The sequence below is a fragment of the Acinonyx jubatus genome, chromosome E1 (genome assembly GCF_027475565.1).
Source record: "Acinonyx jubatus isolate Ajub_Pintada_27869175 chromosome E1, VMU_Ajub_asm_v1.0, whole genome shotgun sequence".
Lineage (NCBI taxonomy): Eukaryota > Metazoa > Chordata > Mammalia > Carnivora > Felidae > Acinonyx > Acinonyx jubatus.
Window position 1 is genome coordinate 58,278,924 of NC_069397.1, and position 17,414 is coordinate 58,296,337.

At 53.9% G+C, this 17,414-nt stretch overlaps 1 protein-coding gene across 4 annotated transcripts in view; it reads left to right on the top strand.

Moving 5' to 3' along the window:
- The window catches only part of RPTOR (regulatory associated protein of MTOR complex 1), a 334,022-nt gene that overhangs the window by 158,548 nt on the left and 158,060 nt on the right, over window positions 1-17,414 (top strand). For all 4 annotated transcript variants that reach the window (XM_027052276.2, XM_053212252.1, XM_027052278.2 and 1 more), the window contains one exon: window positions 4,198-4,373. In XM_027052276.2, coding sequence (XP_026908077.1) covers window positions 4,198-4,373 — 176 coding nt within the window. The remainder of the gene's footprint in view (window positions 1-4,197; window positions 4,374-17,414) is intronic.

The window sequence follows — 17,414 nt, forward strand, 5'->3', positions numbered from 1 at the left end:
CGCTGAGTTGAGTTGAGAAGTGCCTCGAGCCAGAAACGGCGTTGTCGCGGGGTAGATGTTATTCTCGGAACTTCCCTTGTTAGAGGCCAGGAATTACCAGTGTGCTCACTCCTGTCTCGGGTGAGTATCTGTATGTGGGGAAAGAAGCTGCACGATGTCAGAGTTTTATTTAGAAAACGAGAGAAGCCCCTTCCTCCCGCCACCACCCCCCCCCCCCCCCGCGGCCCCCAGCAGCCGCAGCGAGCAGAGGGAACGGTTCCCGGCCCTCCCGAGCGCCAGGCGACCCACACGTGCGGAACAGTCAGCAGATGCCTCTGCTGGGTCTGCTTGCCGTACATCCCATCCGAGGACTTTTCTGGACCCTTCCCAAATCCTCCAGAAGGCTCCAGTGAGCTCTGAAAGTCGAAGATTTTTCTTGTGTTCGAGTCTCTAGGTTCCCCAGGAGAAACCCCTTTGGGTAAAGGTGCGTGTCCGGCTTGCCCTTCGGTGAGCGCCGGCTCCCAGCTGGCGCTGTTCACGTCCACGCCTGGGCGGCTCTTCGGGTTCTCTGCGGGACTCGTTCCCTTGCACGCGGGCTGTTTGCAAAGACTAAGTTCGATTAACAGGTCACCATCTTGGATAAATACAAAAGCAACACGATGTGTGGGAAATGACCCCTGCACTAAGATAGGTCAGCGAGCCTGAGAAGTGATGATTCGTTGGTGGAATCCTTTGCCTTGAGTGTCATTTAAAAAATGTTTCAGATCCTAATTATCCCCAAAGTAGAGCTTTCATGTGCCTTCTGTGCGCCCGGCGGCGTGGTGGGAAGGAAGGGGCCGTGACGGCGCACTTCCCGCTGGATTCCCGCTGAACAGCTGTGACAGGTTGCTTGAGACCATCAGCGGCTAGACCTGCCACATGGTCCCCGTTTACACCGCGCTGCACGGGGCCTGTGAAGGGGTCGGGCTTTCTATCAATGCCCATTTTTAATTGGGAAATTTCATTTCTAGTAGATGTACTTGGGATAAAGGCGTTTCTCCGTGTCCCTGCCTCCCGTCCATCTTTGGCGTCCACGGAGCGCCTCCTGAGCCTCAGGACTTTCCGGGCTTTGAGCCAAATGCTGGGGGGTGCGGGGCGGCACGAGGTGCAGACCGAACAGCGTCGCACGGAGGCCCTGCTCTGCCTCGCCACCCGGAAGCAAGGTGGGAGCACCACCTGTGGACCAGACCCAACAGACTTCTGCACACCTCGCGGAGGCCTCGCGAAGGCCTCGCGAAGCCCACCGAGCTCCGCCACGGCTGCCGGCATGCGCACACCCACCTCCTGAGCTCCCTGTGGGTGGCGTTGGCGTGACCAAGTGCTCCCCTCCCGAGAGGCATTAGATCAGGTGCTCAACGGAAAAGCAAGCGTGGGAGAGCCCCGGTGTCCGCACTTGCGGCGGAAGGGCCTGCGCGTCCATTCCCAGCACCGGTAGAGAGGAAGCTTAACGGGGAATCAGATCGTGAACCAGAAAGCTCAAACCCGCGGACCTCCAGCGTCTCCGCTGTGAAAATGGACAGCTCTCTGCAAAGGAAAATAAGAGTGTGGAATCTAGTTTGTACGTAACAGCCGCATCGTCCCACCGAAGTTCCGCTGTGCTCGCTCTTCTCCGTGCCGGACTCCACAGAGGTTTGCCCGGCCCGCCTGAGCCTGGCCACCCGGTTCCGGGACCGGGGAGGGGGCGCTCGCACCCAGTGCCGAGGCCCAGAGCGTCCCCACGTCCCTGCCCCAGCCTCTGACGTTTCCCCGAGACTCGGGCCTGAGGGGCTGCCGACCCACCTGGCACCCGGACCCGTCGCCCTTCCGGGCGGGGTTGTCACACCGGCCCCGGGGAGCCCGTCTCCCCTGGGAAGCAGGTGCCCCGTCGCGCTGAGCTGAGAGCGGGAGCCAAGGAGAGGATTTGGGGCGTGGGTCTGCCGACTCGGCCACATTCGCTTTAAAAACCCAGTGCCTGGTGGCTGCAGCCTGGTGACAGGTACTGCTGAACCATGAGCTCAAAATGGTTAAAGTGGTCGATTTCATGTTATCTGTGTCTTACGATAATTAAGGAAAAAAACCCATGCTTCTGAAAGTTGTATTTTAATTAAAAATTTTTAATTGCACTTATTATGAGGTCTCGTAGAATTTCTACGGATTCTGGGCTTAATGCTCCTGTTGTGGACTGGGTTGTTGATGAAACCACAACCTTCACCACCTCCCCTCTGAGAAACGTTGAGATTAGAAACAAGGTTTGACCAGCAGCAATCACGACGGCCCACGTCCTCGGCACTGCCGCGTACCAGTGAGTGAGCGCGGCTTCACGGGCGTGGGATCTGAGTGCGCGGGGCTGGTGGGCAAAGCCTGCGGGGCACCCCGTCTGTGCCCCGGGGTTGGGGGTTCCACAGGGTCCCGGGGGGGCCAACGCAGCACGGGGACCGGGAGCAGCCTCGTGCTTGCACGACCCAGGCGCTGACCGAGTCCTTGGGGGCACCGTGTCCTCATCGCGGAAGATCTCTAAAAATGGAAATACGGCTTACCTCATGGGGGGCGTTTCAAAAAGCAAATGAAATAGTGAACGTGACAGAGCCTTGAAAAGGGTCAACGACTGTGCAGCCGCGAGGAGCAAACACTGAGATTCACGCTCAGCCCGTCCGAGCAAGGCACGACGCACAGCTGTGGTCTGCGGGGACAGGAAGGAGTCCTGCCGCTCTGGGGTGGTCACCCAAGAACCCCCGCAGGTGGCAGGAGGCCACGGGGCCCGCGTGCTCCCAGTCCTCACGGCGGGGCGGGGTCAGAAGGCGCCTGGGAGCTGTCACCCCGCTTCACTTCCTGGATTGCAGACAGGATGGGTTATGACCCGCGGTAAATAGCTTTCATTCCGCACAGGTCGGGGCTGTTGGTGAGTGAGTGTCCAGGTACTGGACGTTGTGCTGGCCCACGGAACCGGAATTTTGGGCCCACATCATCACTCAGGGCCGCTGAAGCCCGGGAGACGTGAAGCCCCTCCAGCGGCCCTGAGTTGGCATGTTTTGTCCACACCTTCCTTGTCCCCTGCGCCCAGCCCCAGGGAGGGCCGCCCTCTGCTTCCGTGCCCCGGGTCCACGCGGTGAGCCGTGGGAGCCCTCGCGCATTTGGCCGGCCGCGTCCCTGAAAATGGCAGCAGGACCCGTGGTGGGTGAGCAGGCCGCACAGAGGTGCGGCCGGGAAGGGTCTCCCAGGCCGTGGCAGAGGGAGCGGGTTCGGTTGAGTGAGGGTCCCAGACGTCGGTGAATTCTGCTGCTTTTCATGAGGGTGCGCGGAGGCCTCGCGTCTGATGGTCCTGTGTGTGATTTTTAAGAAAACTTTTTACTGCGTCACATCATTTTAGATTGACACTTTTAATTAGATTTCATTTAGTCAAAAGTGAAATGCGTGCATCCTCACCATCGGCAGTAATTAGCGTGGAGCCTTTCTTCCTGAAACTTCAGTGAGCTGGAGGCCCCTCTTCCGGTGCCCCTGCCTTCCAGAACCTCATCGAAGGAAATATCAAGCAGATATTACTTTCCTTGCCCTAAAGAGAAATTAAATTCTGCATTAAAACGAAACAAAACAAAACAAAACAGAAAAACCCTCTTGCCTGACTGCAGAGTTAACACGCCTGTTAGAAGGACTTTGAGATGTCACATGAGGCTAGGGGAGCGTGAGACCAGCCGGCCCACCGCCGGGCGAGGAGCCGTGTGCTCCCCAGGCGTCTGGCTGTGCCGGGTCAGTGGGTCCGCCGCGCTCCCATTCGCCCTCTGCACTTGGGTGGTGGCGGTGCTCACCCCGTAGGCTGGACGTCACCCCGTGTCAGTAAACACACCAAAGTAAGTGATGCCGGACAAGAGACTGAGTTTTAAAACAGACAAGACACTGAAAGAGCCCTGGAGGGAACCATGCTTGGACGTTGGTATGATCAGAGTAAGGAAGGACCTGCGCACGGAAAACCGTAAACAACTGATGTGCCAGGGACCCGGCCTCGCAGTGTCGGGGGAGGGACCTTGGTAACGAGCACGAGGCCGCACCGCCCCAGGGGACTCCACGGCGGCCTCTCTGCAGGGCCTCAGGAACACCCAGGGTGTGCAGCCTGCCTCGCGTCTTGTCTGGGGCCACATTTCCAGCTGAGCCTGAACTTATCCACGACCCCTAAGCCGCTCTTTGCCTTTAATGTTCCCCCTGCAGGTTGCTGCCATTAACCCGAACCACCCGCTCGCGCAGATGCCCCTGCCCCCGTCCATGAAAAATTGCATTCAGCTGGCAGCCTGTGAGGCCAACGAGCTCCTGCCCATGATCCCCGACCTCCCGGCCGACCTGTTCACGTCCTGCCTCACCACCCCCATCAAAATCGCCCTGCGCTGGTAAGTAAGTGGCTCCCGCCACGTCCTGGGGTTCCCATGGGGATCCCGAGACGGGTGTGAACTCAGCCTCCCGAGGCTGAAGCGTCGGGCGGGTTGCGTGTGCGGCTGGCCGCTCTGTGGTTTCCGGGTGCGCCCTCTCCACACCCGACACCCGAGGGAGTGAGCTTTGCACGCCGGTCGCTCTGGAACACAGGCTTGCGTTTGAACGCAGGGAAGGCCGTCGTGACGAGAGGAGCCATTTCGCCCCAGGCTAGAGTCGGAGCCTAGTCTTTCAGTTGATTCAGGAAATCCAAATTCTTTCCTGCCTCTGGTCTTTGTAGAAGTCCAGAACTTTCCAGAGCACGACTGAGGAAATGGGGGGGCCTTCCAAACGGTGGAACCTGCACTTAGGTCCCGCCGGTGACGCGGGACCTGCCACAGGACCTGCCACGGGACGCGGGTGCTCTGGCCCCCAGACCCAGTTTTCCAGTTTTCTGCTGCCGGCCGTCCCGTTGCTCTGTTTCCATTTTATGTTTTGCGGAGAAGCTTGTCTAGCTGCTGTCTAGCCGGGAGAGGGACACACGTCCGGGAGGCATAGGGGAAGCACACAGCTGGTGGGTGGTGGTCACTGTCTGCCGGGTGGGCCCTTTCCAGGGCTTTCTCTGAGGGCGGCCCGGCACACGAACCCACAGACCCCCCCCCCCACCCCCCGCCGGTCCTTCCCACGAGCCCAGAGAAGCGTCTGAGACACGTGTGGACCCTGGGGGCTAATATAATAGCTCAGCAACAGGCCCCTGGGGAGACCCCTGAGGGCCGGAGCTGCTTGGTTGGACAGAAGCTAGGGCAGTGTTCCCAGTCCGCCCAGGCCCCCCCCCCCCCCGCCCCCGGTGAGGTGCACAATGCTGGGCTGGCGGAGCAGCTCCCCTCTGCCCCCCCGAACCCCGCCCCCCGCATCCCAGGGCTGGGGGTTGCCCCAGGGAGAGCCTCCTGCAGGCTGACTTCCCCGTGAGGAGTCAGCAGGGAGGGGGAGCCGCCCAGAGGGGCTCCTAGCCGCCCAGCTCAACCGCCAGCTGACAGGTCCCCCGCTGCGCCCCGAGAAGCAGAGGTCGACCCTGAGGGGCACGGCCAGCGTGGGACAGAGCTGTGGAACGGCCCCAAGCAAGTTGTGTGCACGTGACGGGGCTGAAGGAAGGAAGACGCTGGAAGCAGGAGGCAGGACTGTGAAGCGGGAATCTAAGGAAGAGCCTGGTGGGGGCAGAGGTAGAGAAACGATGATGTTTGGAAGGAGGAACACGGCAGGTGGCATCCGGGGCAGGAGAGGGGGCCGCAGCCCGCATCAGCTGGAAGGGCGGCCGCAGGAGGGAACAGAGAGGGCAGGCGACACAGAGAGAAACGGGCGCTCCCGTGTGCAGGGAGAGGTCGGCAGAGGTGCCGCTTCCTGAGGGTGACACGGACACGTTCTCCAAACGTGGAAAGAAGCGGAAGCTCGGGCCAGGAGGACACGCGGGCTCCACACCGTCACCCAGCCCCCTGCGGGCGCGACTCTCTCAATGTGGCTTTTTATTCACGAGGCCGGTGCTGAGTTTTTCTCCGCAAGTGTCGGTGCTGTTTGGCGGTCGCCAGGAGAGGAGGAAGGGCCGCCTAACGTGATTCTGTTCATCATCCAGGAAATAATTAACTGAGCTCCGCTGTGTCCTGAAAACCCGCACTAAGCGCCATAGGAGACACGAAGTTGTCCTCCCAGATTTACAGTCTGGCCGAGGACACAAGCTGCCGAGGGCGCCCGAGTGTCGCGGACAAGCGTGGCCAGGGCTCTCGTGTGCCCAGGGGACAGAGAATCTCTGAGGGCCAAGGGGACGAGGGAAGGCGTCCTGGGGGAGACGCAGCCCGATGGGGGTCCCCACAGGGGGCCGGGTTTGAAGAGGAGCAGAGGGGCGTCGCAGACAGGCGGCTCACAGCCCCGCCGGCTCCAGGGGTGACGCGCGCCTCTGAGAAGAGCAGGTCGTCGGCCCAGGAAGCCGAAGAGGTGTAGGTGAGGTCAGGGGTGGACCGGCGTCGGACATGGGTTGCTTTGAATGCCGAGCCCGTGACCTTGATGCGGAGGACTGAGGGGGAGAGGCCGGGGGGTGTTTGCGTGGGAACGTGACTTGATCAGAGTGCCGAGGCAGCTACTCTCCCAGCCCGATCCGGTCCCCTTCCGCTCCAAGGCGAAAGCGGGAAGGCGGAGGTCTGCGGGCAGTAGCCCCCACACGTGCGCCTGGACCCTCCCGGGGGCGGGCCTCGTTTCCACTCTCTGTCCCGCCTCTCCCCGCAGGGTCTCCTGCCCTTGCTGCCTCTGCGCGCTGATCCCGAATGACGCCGGGAGCCAGGTGTGCCCAGGCCTCCGCCCGCCCTGGGCCGGGGCTGTTTGCTGGGCCTGGCACGGGGCATTTGTGCGGGTTTTCGGGTGGGCGAGTGGAGATGCATGCAGGGAGGGAGGAAGGAAAAGAAGGCAAGAAGGGCCTGAGCGGGAATCCTTGGCCCCCACACCTGCCCATGTCGCCGCCCCCACAGCAGGCGGATGTCCTCGCCCGTGTCCCCGACGTGCTCCCTTCCACCCTGGTCGGGGAGGACTTGGCGCCCCTCCCTCACAGCTGGGTGCCGTCGAGCCCGCCCTCTGATCGGGGAGCGGGCTTCACTCCGCTGCGACAGGACACGTTGTCTCGGGAGCTGCCTGAAATCCTGTCGGGAGTGAGGATGTAACTAAAGCTTGTAAAAGTAAGCGTCTGGTGGGAAACACAGTGAGAAGCAGCTCCACCTAACGTGGTTCCCGTCAGGGGGGGCTTTGGAATCAGCGCGCCAGAGTTGCAGGCGGTGGTCATCAGAAGGGTGCGTCTGGAACAGTCGGGCACTGCCCGGCGGGTCTGTCTTCGCGGTAAGCCACTCTCTGCCTAACGGATGAATCAGATTGTGGCTGCGCGGTCCTCAGCCTGTGACGGCGACAGACCACGATCCTTGGAAGACCCGTCAGGTGAAATGTATGCTCGTTTGTAACAACCGGTCAAAAACCACCAGCTTGTCTTAAATGGAGGAAGGAAAACAGCCTGGTAGGTAGTGCTCATTTGTATTTCCAGGGTTAAGGTTTGGTTTTTCATTTGCAAAGTCAGTATTTTCCAACTTAAAGTAGGGTGTACATTCCTTGCAGAAAACTTACAAAAAGTAAAAAGAAGGGCACCTGACTGGCTCAGCTCATGCCGTCACGGTCCGTGGGATCCGGCCCTGCGTCAGGCTCTGCGCTCACAGCACAGAGCCTTCTTGGGATTGTCTCCCCCGCCCTGCCCCCCACCCTCTGCCTCCCCTGCTCATGCAGGCGTGTGTGTGCTCGCTCACTCTCTCTCAAAAGAAGTAAACACGTTTCTAAAAAATGCAAAAAGAAGAGAATGATTATTCAAGATTTTACCAACTTTGACACACTCAGTGTTGTCTGTTTGCTGTATTGCCTGTTAGTCTCTACTTCTGTGCATGTACATTTCTGCACGGATGTAATGAGGCTAAAATTTGCAGTTTCTGCTACTTAATCTTTAGCATTATAATAAATTTATCCTAGACCATTAGAAACTGTTAGTAAACACCATTTGTCATGACTGCATAAGATTTCACTTTATTTACGTTCCCTGTTTTATTTAACCAAAGCTTAGGGCTTTGGGATTTAGGATGCTAGTCAGCAAAGGTAGGAGAGCTCACAGTAACCCAAGGAAAGGGGTCTGCCACGCTTTTCTGCAAAGGGCCAGATAGTGAATAGTTGAGGCCTTGGGTGCCCGAGACCCCAGCTCTGCTGGTAGTGTGGGGGAGCCGTACGGACGTGGACAGATGAGAGGAGCTGTGTTCCCGGAAAACTGTTTTGTGAAAACAGCTACTGGGCCCTACTTAGCCAGCTCGTGCTTTTGAAAATGGAACCAGAATCTTAGTGTGCGTGAGACCACTGTCCTCATCTACTGGTCAGGAAATACCCTCCCTCCCTCCTTCCTTCTTGTGTGAGTAGGATGATAGTTTTTAGCAGCACTCACTCGTTATGTAAGGCACAAGTGGAGAAGAATACCGTGTGCTTTATGAACGTACCACAGCCTTGCTTTGTACGTGCGAAACGTGTGTGTGGTCGTATTTGGTGGCAAGTGTATTTGTGAATCTTATTTGATGATGAAGTCGTTGGGAAACCTGGTTTTTGGATTTTCTTTTCGTGTTTTGCTTCAGTATTTCTTATTTTCAGAAATTGATAATGTCAGTAATTCTGAAACGAGCCAGTACATCATTCCCTATATAAGTGATCACCTTACTCAGCATGTATATCAACGTAGTACAAGAGTCTAAAATACAGGTTTTCTTTTGGCTTTTTCTGCGTCTTTGGTGGCAGAATTCCATTTTAAATTTATTGTGGCTGTATTTGTGTACTACTGAAAATTATAACCCAGTGGCACTTAATTTGCTATAAACTAGATTGATGCCTATTGCATTGTGCAGCATGTAATCGTATTGTTTATTAAAGAAAATGATAGACGTTATTTTGGTTTGAATAGAGGTCAAGGAACGTGTTTCTCTCCTTTCAATTAAATTGAGGAATTTCAGGGAGTTTAAATGTCAATGACACCGGATTAATGTGTATTCCTCCGCATGGGAAGTCTTGCCCTCCTGTGTTTACCCAGCGAGGGAGGCAGAGGAGACAGTCAGGCCCCAGGCAGGCAGGCGGAGCTCAGCACGCGGCAGTTTGCGGTGGCCCGGACGCCGTGCCGTCACGCTAGCTGCTCTCGCCACCGTGATGGTGACGTTCCAACCAAACGTCAGAAAGAGTCGGACAAGTCGTGATGACTCAGCAGAGGAGAGAGGGCTGACACCTCAGCCCCAGGATGGAGAAAAGCCAAAGACAAGTCAGCTGACTCACGGAGCAGAATTTCGGGACACAGAGAGGCCCAGGCGCAAGGCCCCCGTTGTGTGTCCGGCCGGGCTGAGCAGAGGGCAGTGCCTGTCCCATCGCAGACCCTGCCTGTGACGTTTGCTTTGTATCTTTCTTAAAGACTCGGCCAAGACTCAGTCAGAGTTACCTTTACAGACAGAAATCCTTGCTGGTTTTTGATGAGGGGGTTAACGGTTCTCTCTAGAATTTTCTAAAATACAGCTTCTTTGCTGGAGAACAAACTTCCTGCCTGAGCATTCAGTGCTCGTGTGTTATCAGGTCTTTAGTTCCTTTTAAAAAACTGGATACGATGGCTCTGCCTTACTTCTCATGTCTGAAGGCGGAGACAGTCAGAGCCCCTCCCAGAGGGTGAGGCCACGGAGACACGTCAGGGAGTAAAACGCCTCGCTCTGTGTGTTGGGCCTTAGTAGTAGGTAAGTTTAGTTGAAATGGTTTTCTTCTCGGGAGGCCTTCACAGTACGGCCTCAGCCACACTCTGGTCCTGCTGCATAAGCCCCACGGGAGCTTCCAGAAACCGTCAGGTCACGTGATTGGTCCCGTGCCCACCTCCAGACTGGACCACGTATTCTCACCGTTGCGGTCCGGTGCCGTGCTCGTGAATGTGAGTGCCATAATGCGTTGTCACAGAGCTCCACACGCAGAAACCTGGCGAATGCTGCTAGGAGAGACGGCGGAACGGGAGGGAACAGCAGGGCTGCTGACCCCCGGCCCCTCCGACCCCTCCCTGGCTCCGACCCTAGACCTAGTCCTTGGGCTGCCACGGGGGCCAACACTGATGGGTCCCGTGGGGAGTCCATTCAGCAACGAGCCAGAAACGTGGGGACCCTTGGGGACAGCAGAGACCACTGGGAGAGGAGACAGGAGGCCGGGTGGACACGGCGGGGTAGGTGAGGACGGGAGGGCGCAGGCGAGGGCAGTCTGAGGGCAGGCGTTCTGGCCGTGCGGTGGCTCCTCCCCACACCGTCCCTCATGGGCACAGAAGGAGGGAGGGAGGGAAGGACAGGTGACCAGCTGTCCTCTGGGGAGTAGCCTGCACCTGTAGAAGGCAGAGGAAGAATTCAGAGCGAAGGTGACACCGGGAACGTGAGGAGGAAGCAGGCGGTTAGGGACACAGCTCAGGCGGAGATATGGGGCGTGCAGAGTGTAACCGATGGGCTAAAGAAGGTAGCAGGTGTGCTGACCAGCAGCACGGCGGGCGCGGCGGAGGACAGCGAGGGCTGGGCCCACCCCAGACACAGAGGAAGAGGGAGAGCCCAGAAGGTCAGAGTGCGAGTTGGAAATCGAAGACGGCTACGGTATCAGTCATGGAAACTGCACGTGCGATTGGTCTGACATGGGAGACAGAACCACCAGAATAATGAAAATGGAAGGTGTCATTTTCACACAAGGAGAGACCATTTCTTCCCTCTAAAGGAAGGTAGAAGAAAGAGAAAAGAAAAGCACGGTGAACAGAAAGTGTGAAATAAAGCGGCCACAATAAGTCTTGCGCTAAAAGCAGTGCTCTGAGTGAGCTGTGTCTCTCAAAGGATAGCGGTTCTGTGCCCCGTAAAATTCCCCGTGACACGGGAAAGCAGCCCCTCGTCCACAGGACGTGTGTTTAAAACACAACATCTGAAAGGCTGAAAATCACAGGATGAAAGAAGTATGAGCCGAGCAAAAGCTGAAGTGACAGCTTTAGTAAGTCAGGGCAGAGCCCGAGATGAGACGCGTCGAAAGGGACAAAGAGCAGTGTTTTATGGCGGGAAAGCGCAGGCGACGAGGAGACACGCGGATGGGACTCTGCACCCACCCGACAGTGTGGCCCTGAGCCGTGTATGATGAGGACGGAAAGAACCACGGACGGAAGCAGCAACTCAGGAATAAAGGGGCTGAGGCGCCCAGGAGTTGGAAAGTAAGCCAGATAGATAAGATTTCAGTGACAGGATTGATTAACTGGGTGTAACAAAGGCAAACGCAGGATACACCGTTTTAGCACGTGTGGGCAAGTCACAAAAACAACCGTGTGCTCGGCCACAGAGGAAGCTTTAATAACCCCGGAGAGTCCACACCATGGACACTCTGTTCTCAGACCGCTGTGCAGTGCGGTTGGGGCTCAGTAATGGAAAAATAGATGGGAAAAAAGTCCTGAAAGCTAAAAAATCTTACTCTTAAAACCGTTAGATTAAAGAGGATATGACGTAAAGAATATTGTGAAATACTCAAAGCTGAGTGACGATTTAGCAGAGCCTTTCCTGCCTGTGGGATACAGCTAAAGCAGGCTCAGATGTAGTACATACAGTCAGAAAACGAAGATTAAATCTAAGGAAAAACAAACATCTCCCTTATAGAGCCGGGGGAGAGGCCACAGTCTGCAGAGAGGAGGCAGCCGGTACCTGTCATAGCGTCTCCGCGTCCCCAGCACGTCTGGTTAACGCCCCAGAATTCTACGACAGGAGGGGGCGTCTTGGGGCTCCCCCGCCTCCATACAAAGTCGGACCAGTACTCTCATTTTCAGCTCCGGCCCCGGTGCCTGGGCCTCTCTGCGTCCCGAAATTCTGCGCCACGGGTCGGCTGACTTCTCTTTGGCTTTTCTCCATCCGGGGTTGAGGGGTCCGCCCTCTCTCCTCTGCTGAGTCGCTGCGACTTGTCCAACTCTTCCTTATGTTTGGCTGGAACGTCACCATCGCGGTGGCCAGAGCAGCCAGCGGTACGGCACGGCATCCGGGCCACCGCGGGAACCGTCTCCGTCGGCCCTCGCAGCGGGCCCGTGGGCAGGGACGGGGACGAGAGAGCCGGGCTTCAAACCCCAACGGGCGCTGCAGGCTGCCGCGTGCTCCGCCCGCCTGCCTGGCGCCTGCCTGTCTCTCTCCTCTGCTGTGATTCTCTCCCCGGTGCTCGTGCCTGTCTGGCTGCTTTTCTTTCACTTCGATGGCCATGACGGAGGGAGTTGAGATCCGTGTTTCAGCAAAGGTCCTCGGGCCTCACTTAACTGGGGAAGGGCTACCCCAGGCTCTTCGGCAGACACCATGCTTGGCGCAGAAACTTGAGACAGCTCCCCGTCGAGGCCGGGAGCAGGCGAGGACTCTCTCTGGCACTCCTGCAGGCCTCGGAGCCCTGGCCGCCAGGAAGGCCAGATAAATAAGTAGTGGAAAAACACAAAACTGCGTAATCATCCCCGTACAGTATGGGTCATCTGTCATACTTCATTGATTGGGGGAAGCACATTTTCGCCCCCGAACGTATCTGAGACCACCCCCCCCCCCCATCTCGTGGTAAATTACATGCCCCTTTAATTTGCAGCGCCGTTTCTTCTTAGCGGTACATGGAAATGCCTACCGAAGTCCGCTTAGAGACGTGCACTGGGCCTTTCTTGTTGCACAGCTTGTGAGATAAACTAAGTGAAGGTTCAGCACTCGGGAATCGTGGGTAAAACATCAGGTAAGCTGCAAGTAGTTAGTGAACTAGTTTAGATACACCAGCAATTACTGACCTCAAAATCATAACAACGTTTGTAGATTTTAATTGGAAAAGTATACAACGTACAGTCTTTCTCTGTAAGACCAGAGAAAGAGAAGCACATTTAACCACAAGTAGAAGAAAAGAAATTTTTAAAAAGAAGAGTAATAATGAACAGAAAACACTCCAGAAACAATCTAGAATTCCTGATAAATTTGAAAAGCTCGATAAAATTGTTGAAACTCTCTTTGGATGGTCGAGAAAACCAGAAAAGAGGCACAGATTACCTACATCAGAAGTAGAAAAGGGAACATCACCACAGGCATTAAAAGGGTTATAAGGGGATCCTTTTAAGTAGGAAGGACTTTATTCCAGTAAATTCTACATCTTAAATGAAGTGGGTGAGTTCCGTGAAAGACACAAATTACTGAATCTGACACAGAAGGAAATGAAAATCTGGAGAGTTTATATGTCATAAAGAAATTGAATTACAGATAAAAGCCTCACGAAGAAAACTCCAGGCCCAGATATTATTACCGATAAATTCTTAAATGTTTAAGAAAGAAATAACACCAATTCTTCTATGAACGCTTTCAGAAAGTAGAGGAAGTGGAACGTCTCCTGTCTCGTTCAAGAGGCTAACTTGACCCCCAAGATCAGAGTCAGACAAAGACTGTACAAAGCGGGGGCTGGGGGGAGGAGGACTTACAGACCAAGATTCCTCATTAACACAGATATAAAAATCCTTAACAAAGAGGCTCCTGGGTGGCTCAGTCGGTTGGGAGTCCGACTTCAGCTCCGGTCATGATCTCGCAGTTTGTGGGTTTGAGCCCCGCGTTCGGCTCTGTGCTGACAGCTCGTGGCCTGGAGCCTGCTCCTGATTCTGTGTCTCCCTCTCTCTCTGCTCCTCCCCCACCCATGCTCTATCTCTCTCTCTTTCTCTCCAAAATAAATAAATCCTTAACAAAATATTAGCAGATGAAGTCTGTGAATATACAGAAAGAATCCAGTAAGGTTTATCTCAGGCATACAGGGTTTGTTTGTTTATTCACCATATGCATATCACTCCATGCGATCCATTGTAAAGTACAACTTACTATAAATGTATTCATTCTCCTTTTCCAGAGTTAAAGAGAAAAACCATATGATCATCTCAATAGACACATAAAAGCATTTGACGGAATTTGACACCCATTCATAACAAACCAGTTCAGCAAACCAGCAATGGAGGTGAACGCTCTTAAGCTTATAAAAGGCATCTCAGGAGAGCCTGTAGCTAACATTGTACTTAATGGTGAAAGGTTAAATGTTTTCCCCAGAAGGTTGCAAACAAGACAGAGATGTTCACTCTCACCACTACTGTTTATTATCGGGCTAGAAGACGTTCCAGTCGGGGCAGCGAAGCCAGAAGAATATAAAAGGGCATACAGATGGGCGAGGAGATAAAGCTGCTTACTCACAGACAACATGATCGTCTACCTAGAAACTCAGGAGTGGCCTACAAAGACGTGGCTGGAACTCATTCATTTGAGCATGGTTCTGGGCATCAGATGGATACCCCACCCCACATCAGTTGCCTTTCTGTGTACTGTTGACAAACGCTTGGAAATTGAAATTTAAAGATGATTTGCGGTGTCATCAAAGTTCTGAAATGGCTTGAGGGTGAAGGTAACGAACCACGTGCCAGACCCGTGCGCCCGAAGCCACGGAGCGTCACAGAGCATGACCGCAGCATACGTGGAGGATTACACTATGCTTAGAGAATAAAACAACGAGCGTTTTAAATCTGCTCAACTTGATCTGTATATCCAGTTCAATCCCAGTTAGAATCCTATTTCTTAAAGAAATTGACAACTTGGTTTTATCATTATTTATTTTTAACAGTTCCTGTTTTGTTTCTTTTAGAGAGAGCAAGCGAGCATGAGCGGGGAGGGGAGAAGGGGGGAGTGGCAGGGGGGAAAGAGAGAGAGTGAGCGAGTCTTAACGCAGGCTCCACGTTCAGCATGGAGCCTGACTCGGGGCTCAGTCCCACAGCCGTGGGATTATGACCTGAGCCAACAATTCAAGGGTCAGATGCTCAACCAACTGGGCCACCCGAGCACCCCTACAAGTTGATTTTAAATTCTATGTAGAATGCAAAGGGTGTAGCCAAAACAGTTTTGAAAAGGAGGCACGTTGGTTTATTTCAGGACTTCGTATCAAGCCGCAGTCATCACGACTGTGGCATTGGCTTATGGACAGCCACGTAAACCAACGGAACAGACCACAGAGTGCAGAGGTAGACCCACATGTATATGATCAGTTGAGTTGGGACAAGGATACTGAGGTAGTCTGATGGGGAAAGGATGGTCTTTGTAACAAATGCTACTGGAATAATTGGCTGTTCATTCAGGAAAAACAAAATCCCCAACCTTATTTTCCATTATACAAAGCAATTAACTTCTGATCTTACACAAGGTGAAACTATAAAACTTGTAGATGAAAACATAGGAGAAATTGACGATTTTCTAGACGTGACCCGAACAACCCAGACCATTAAAAAAATCGATCAGTTGAAGCTCATTAAAATTAAAAACTTGTGCTGTTTGATAGACACTGTTAAGACACCTCGTTGGAAAGATTTACAATACGTTGTCTGACAGAGACCTGCATAGAGAATATAGGAAGACCTTTAAAAACTCAAGAAAACAACCCAAATTTTAAACAAATGGCCAAATGATTGGGATGGATGTTCTACAAAGAAGATACGGGAATGGCTGATGGACACAGGAAGGATGCGTGGTATGTGTTGCCAACGGGAACGCAAAACAGTACAGCCACTTCGGAGATCCGTTTGGCCATTTCTAATAATGTTACATGTACAGCCCGTCAGTTCCATGCCTACGCAGTGACCCGAGAGGAAGAAAACCTGTGTCCGCAGAAAGGCGTGCACGTGAATGTTCCTAGCAGCTCCGTTGATGATACCCAGAAACTGAAAAGGCCCAAATGTCCATCAGCAGCTGAACAGATAATCAAATTGCTGTCTGTCCATGCAATATTACAAGCTATTGATAACAGACAGAATGAGTGAATCTCAGAAACCTTGTAATGGCTGGCGGATGAACAGGGGGAGTGCCCAGTTCATGATTCCGCGACATTCCCTGAAAGGCTGACCACAGCGAGATAAAGGATGAAGCGGGTGGGGCTCGCTGGGGCAGATTCAGGGCCGGGGTGATGGCAGGTGAGACACATCTGTCTGCTGCTTCAGACCATGATCTGAAAACGGGTGGGTCTCACTGTATGCAAATTGCACCGTGTTGAGTTGCTTTAAGTGGTTTTAAGTGCATAGTGTGGAGTGCAGAAATAAGAAACAGGCTTAGATTTATGCCACGGTACTCTTTGGTGAATTAAATGCAAAATAGGCATATGAACGTACGTTTACACATATGCTTAAATAAAAATATGGAAGGACGTACATTTAATAGACATGGGTGCCTGGGGGGGTGTTGAGAAGGGTTGGGGGTGAAGGGGAGAAAAATAGAAGAGAAGGTACACACCAGCGACAGCACGTTCCCCGCGTCGTGGGCTCTGAACAGTTCCTCAGGACACTTCACAGGGTCACGCATGTGACCCACGCTGGCTGGACGGCCCTTTGTGAAATACCTGCATTCAAATCGTGTCTCCTTCGATCGCTCCTCAGTATCAGCTGACCACACTCAAGTACTGTCCCAAGGCTCAGTGAGATCCATCATGCTACAAGCTAAGACATAATGTTTTCGGAGCTACTGCCTAAATATTGACCTATTTGACCAAATTTGGAAAATCGGCTTATTTCCTGGAGAGGAGTGTTTTCTGGAACGAACTCTGTTTTAAAGGGCGGTTGCCTTTTTCATTTTGGTTCATGTCGGAGCTTATTTAGCTCAAGGCAATTGACTGTTGGCTCACATCCTGTCTTCTCCTCCAGTGTTTGTCTAACGAGAGAACCAGGGGATGCGTTGTCTCAGGCGGGATCCCCAGGCAGCTCTGTGAGTCCAGGAGTCTGGTGAGAGTTTGATGCGCCGGCGTGGAGCGTGGATGGAGGACGTGGCATAGCAGGCGCGAACGGTGTGTTCTTTTAACAGAACAGGAACGTACAGAAGATAACAAAGATTATGTGCAGTTCAGCGCACTGTGCCGCAGAGTCATCAACGTGGTTCCAGGAAGTCGGCTTGGGCTGAAATGATACTTCTAAAACAGCATTTGCCCCGCCAGCCTCGCTCCCCACCCCTCCACGCCCTCCTGGTCATCCTTGGCCAATGGGAGGAAAGTCCTTTGTCCTCTGATGTTCAGATGCCATCGTCACTATGTTCCAAATCAGTTTTCGTCCGTTTGACATCCTACCTGCAGAGCAACTGAATTAACATCACGCTTGAGAGAACAATGACCTGTTAACTATTCATTTGCCTGTTTGTATCTTCTTACTAAACCTCTGGCCATTGTAATGGTGCTTTGACTTCTTACCTGGTATGTGCGGCCAAGCGTGCACATGTCTCCGTGTGTAATCGGGGATACGAAGCCGCGTCGCTTTCAAAGGTGCTAATGTGTATGGCTGCACATTTTATAGTGGACGCTCGCGACTCCCGTGGGCACAGAGCAGCAGTCACTTGGTTTCCTGCAGAAGCCATTTCTTATTCTTGTGCTTAGATGGGATTCCTGGTCCC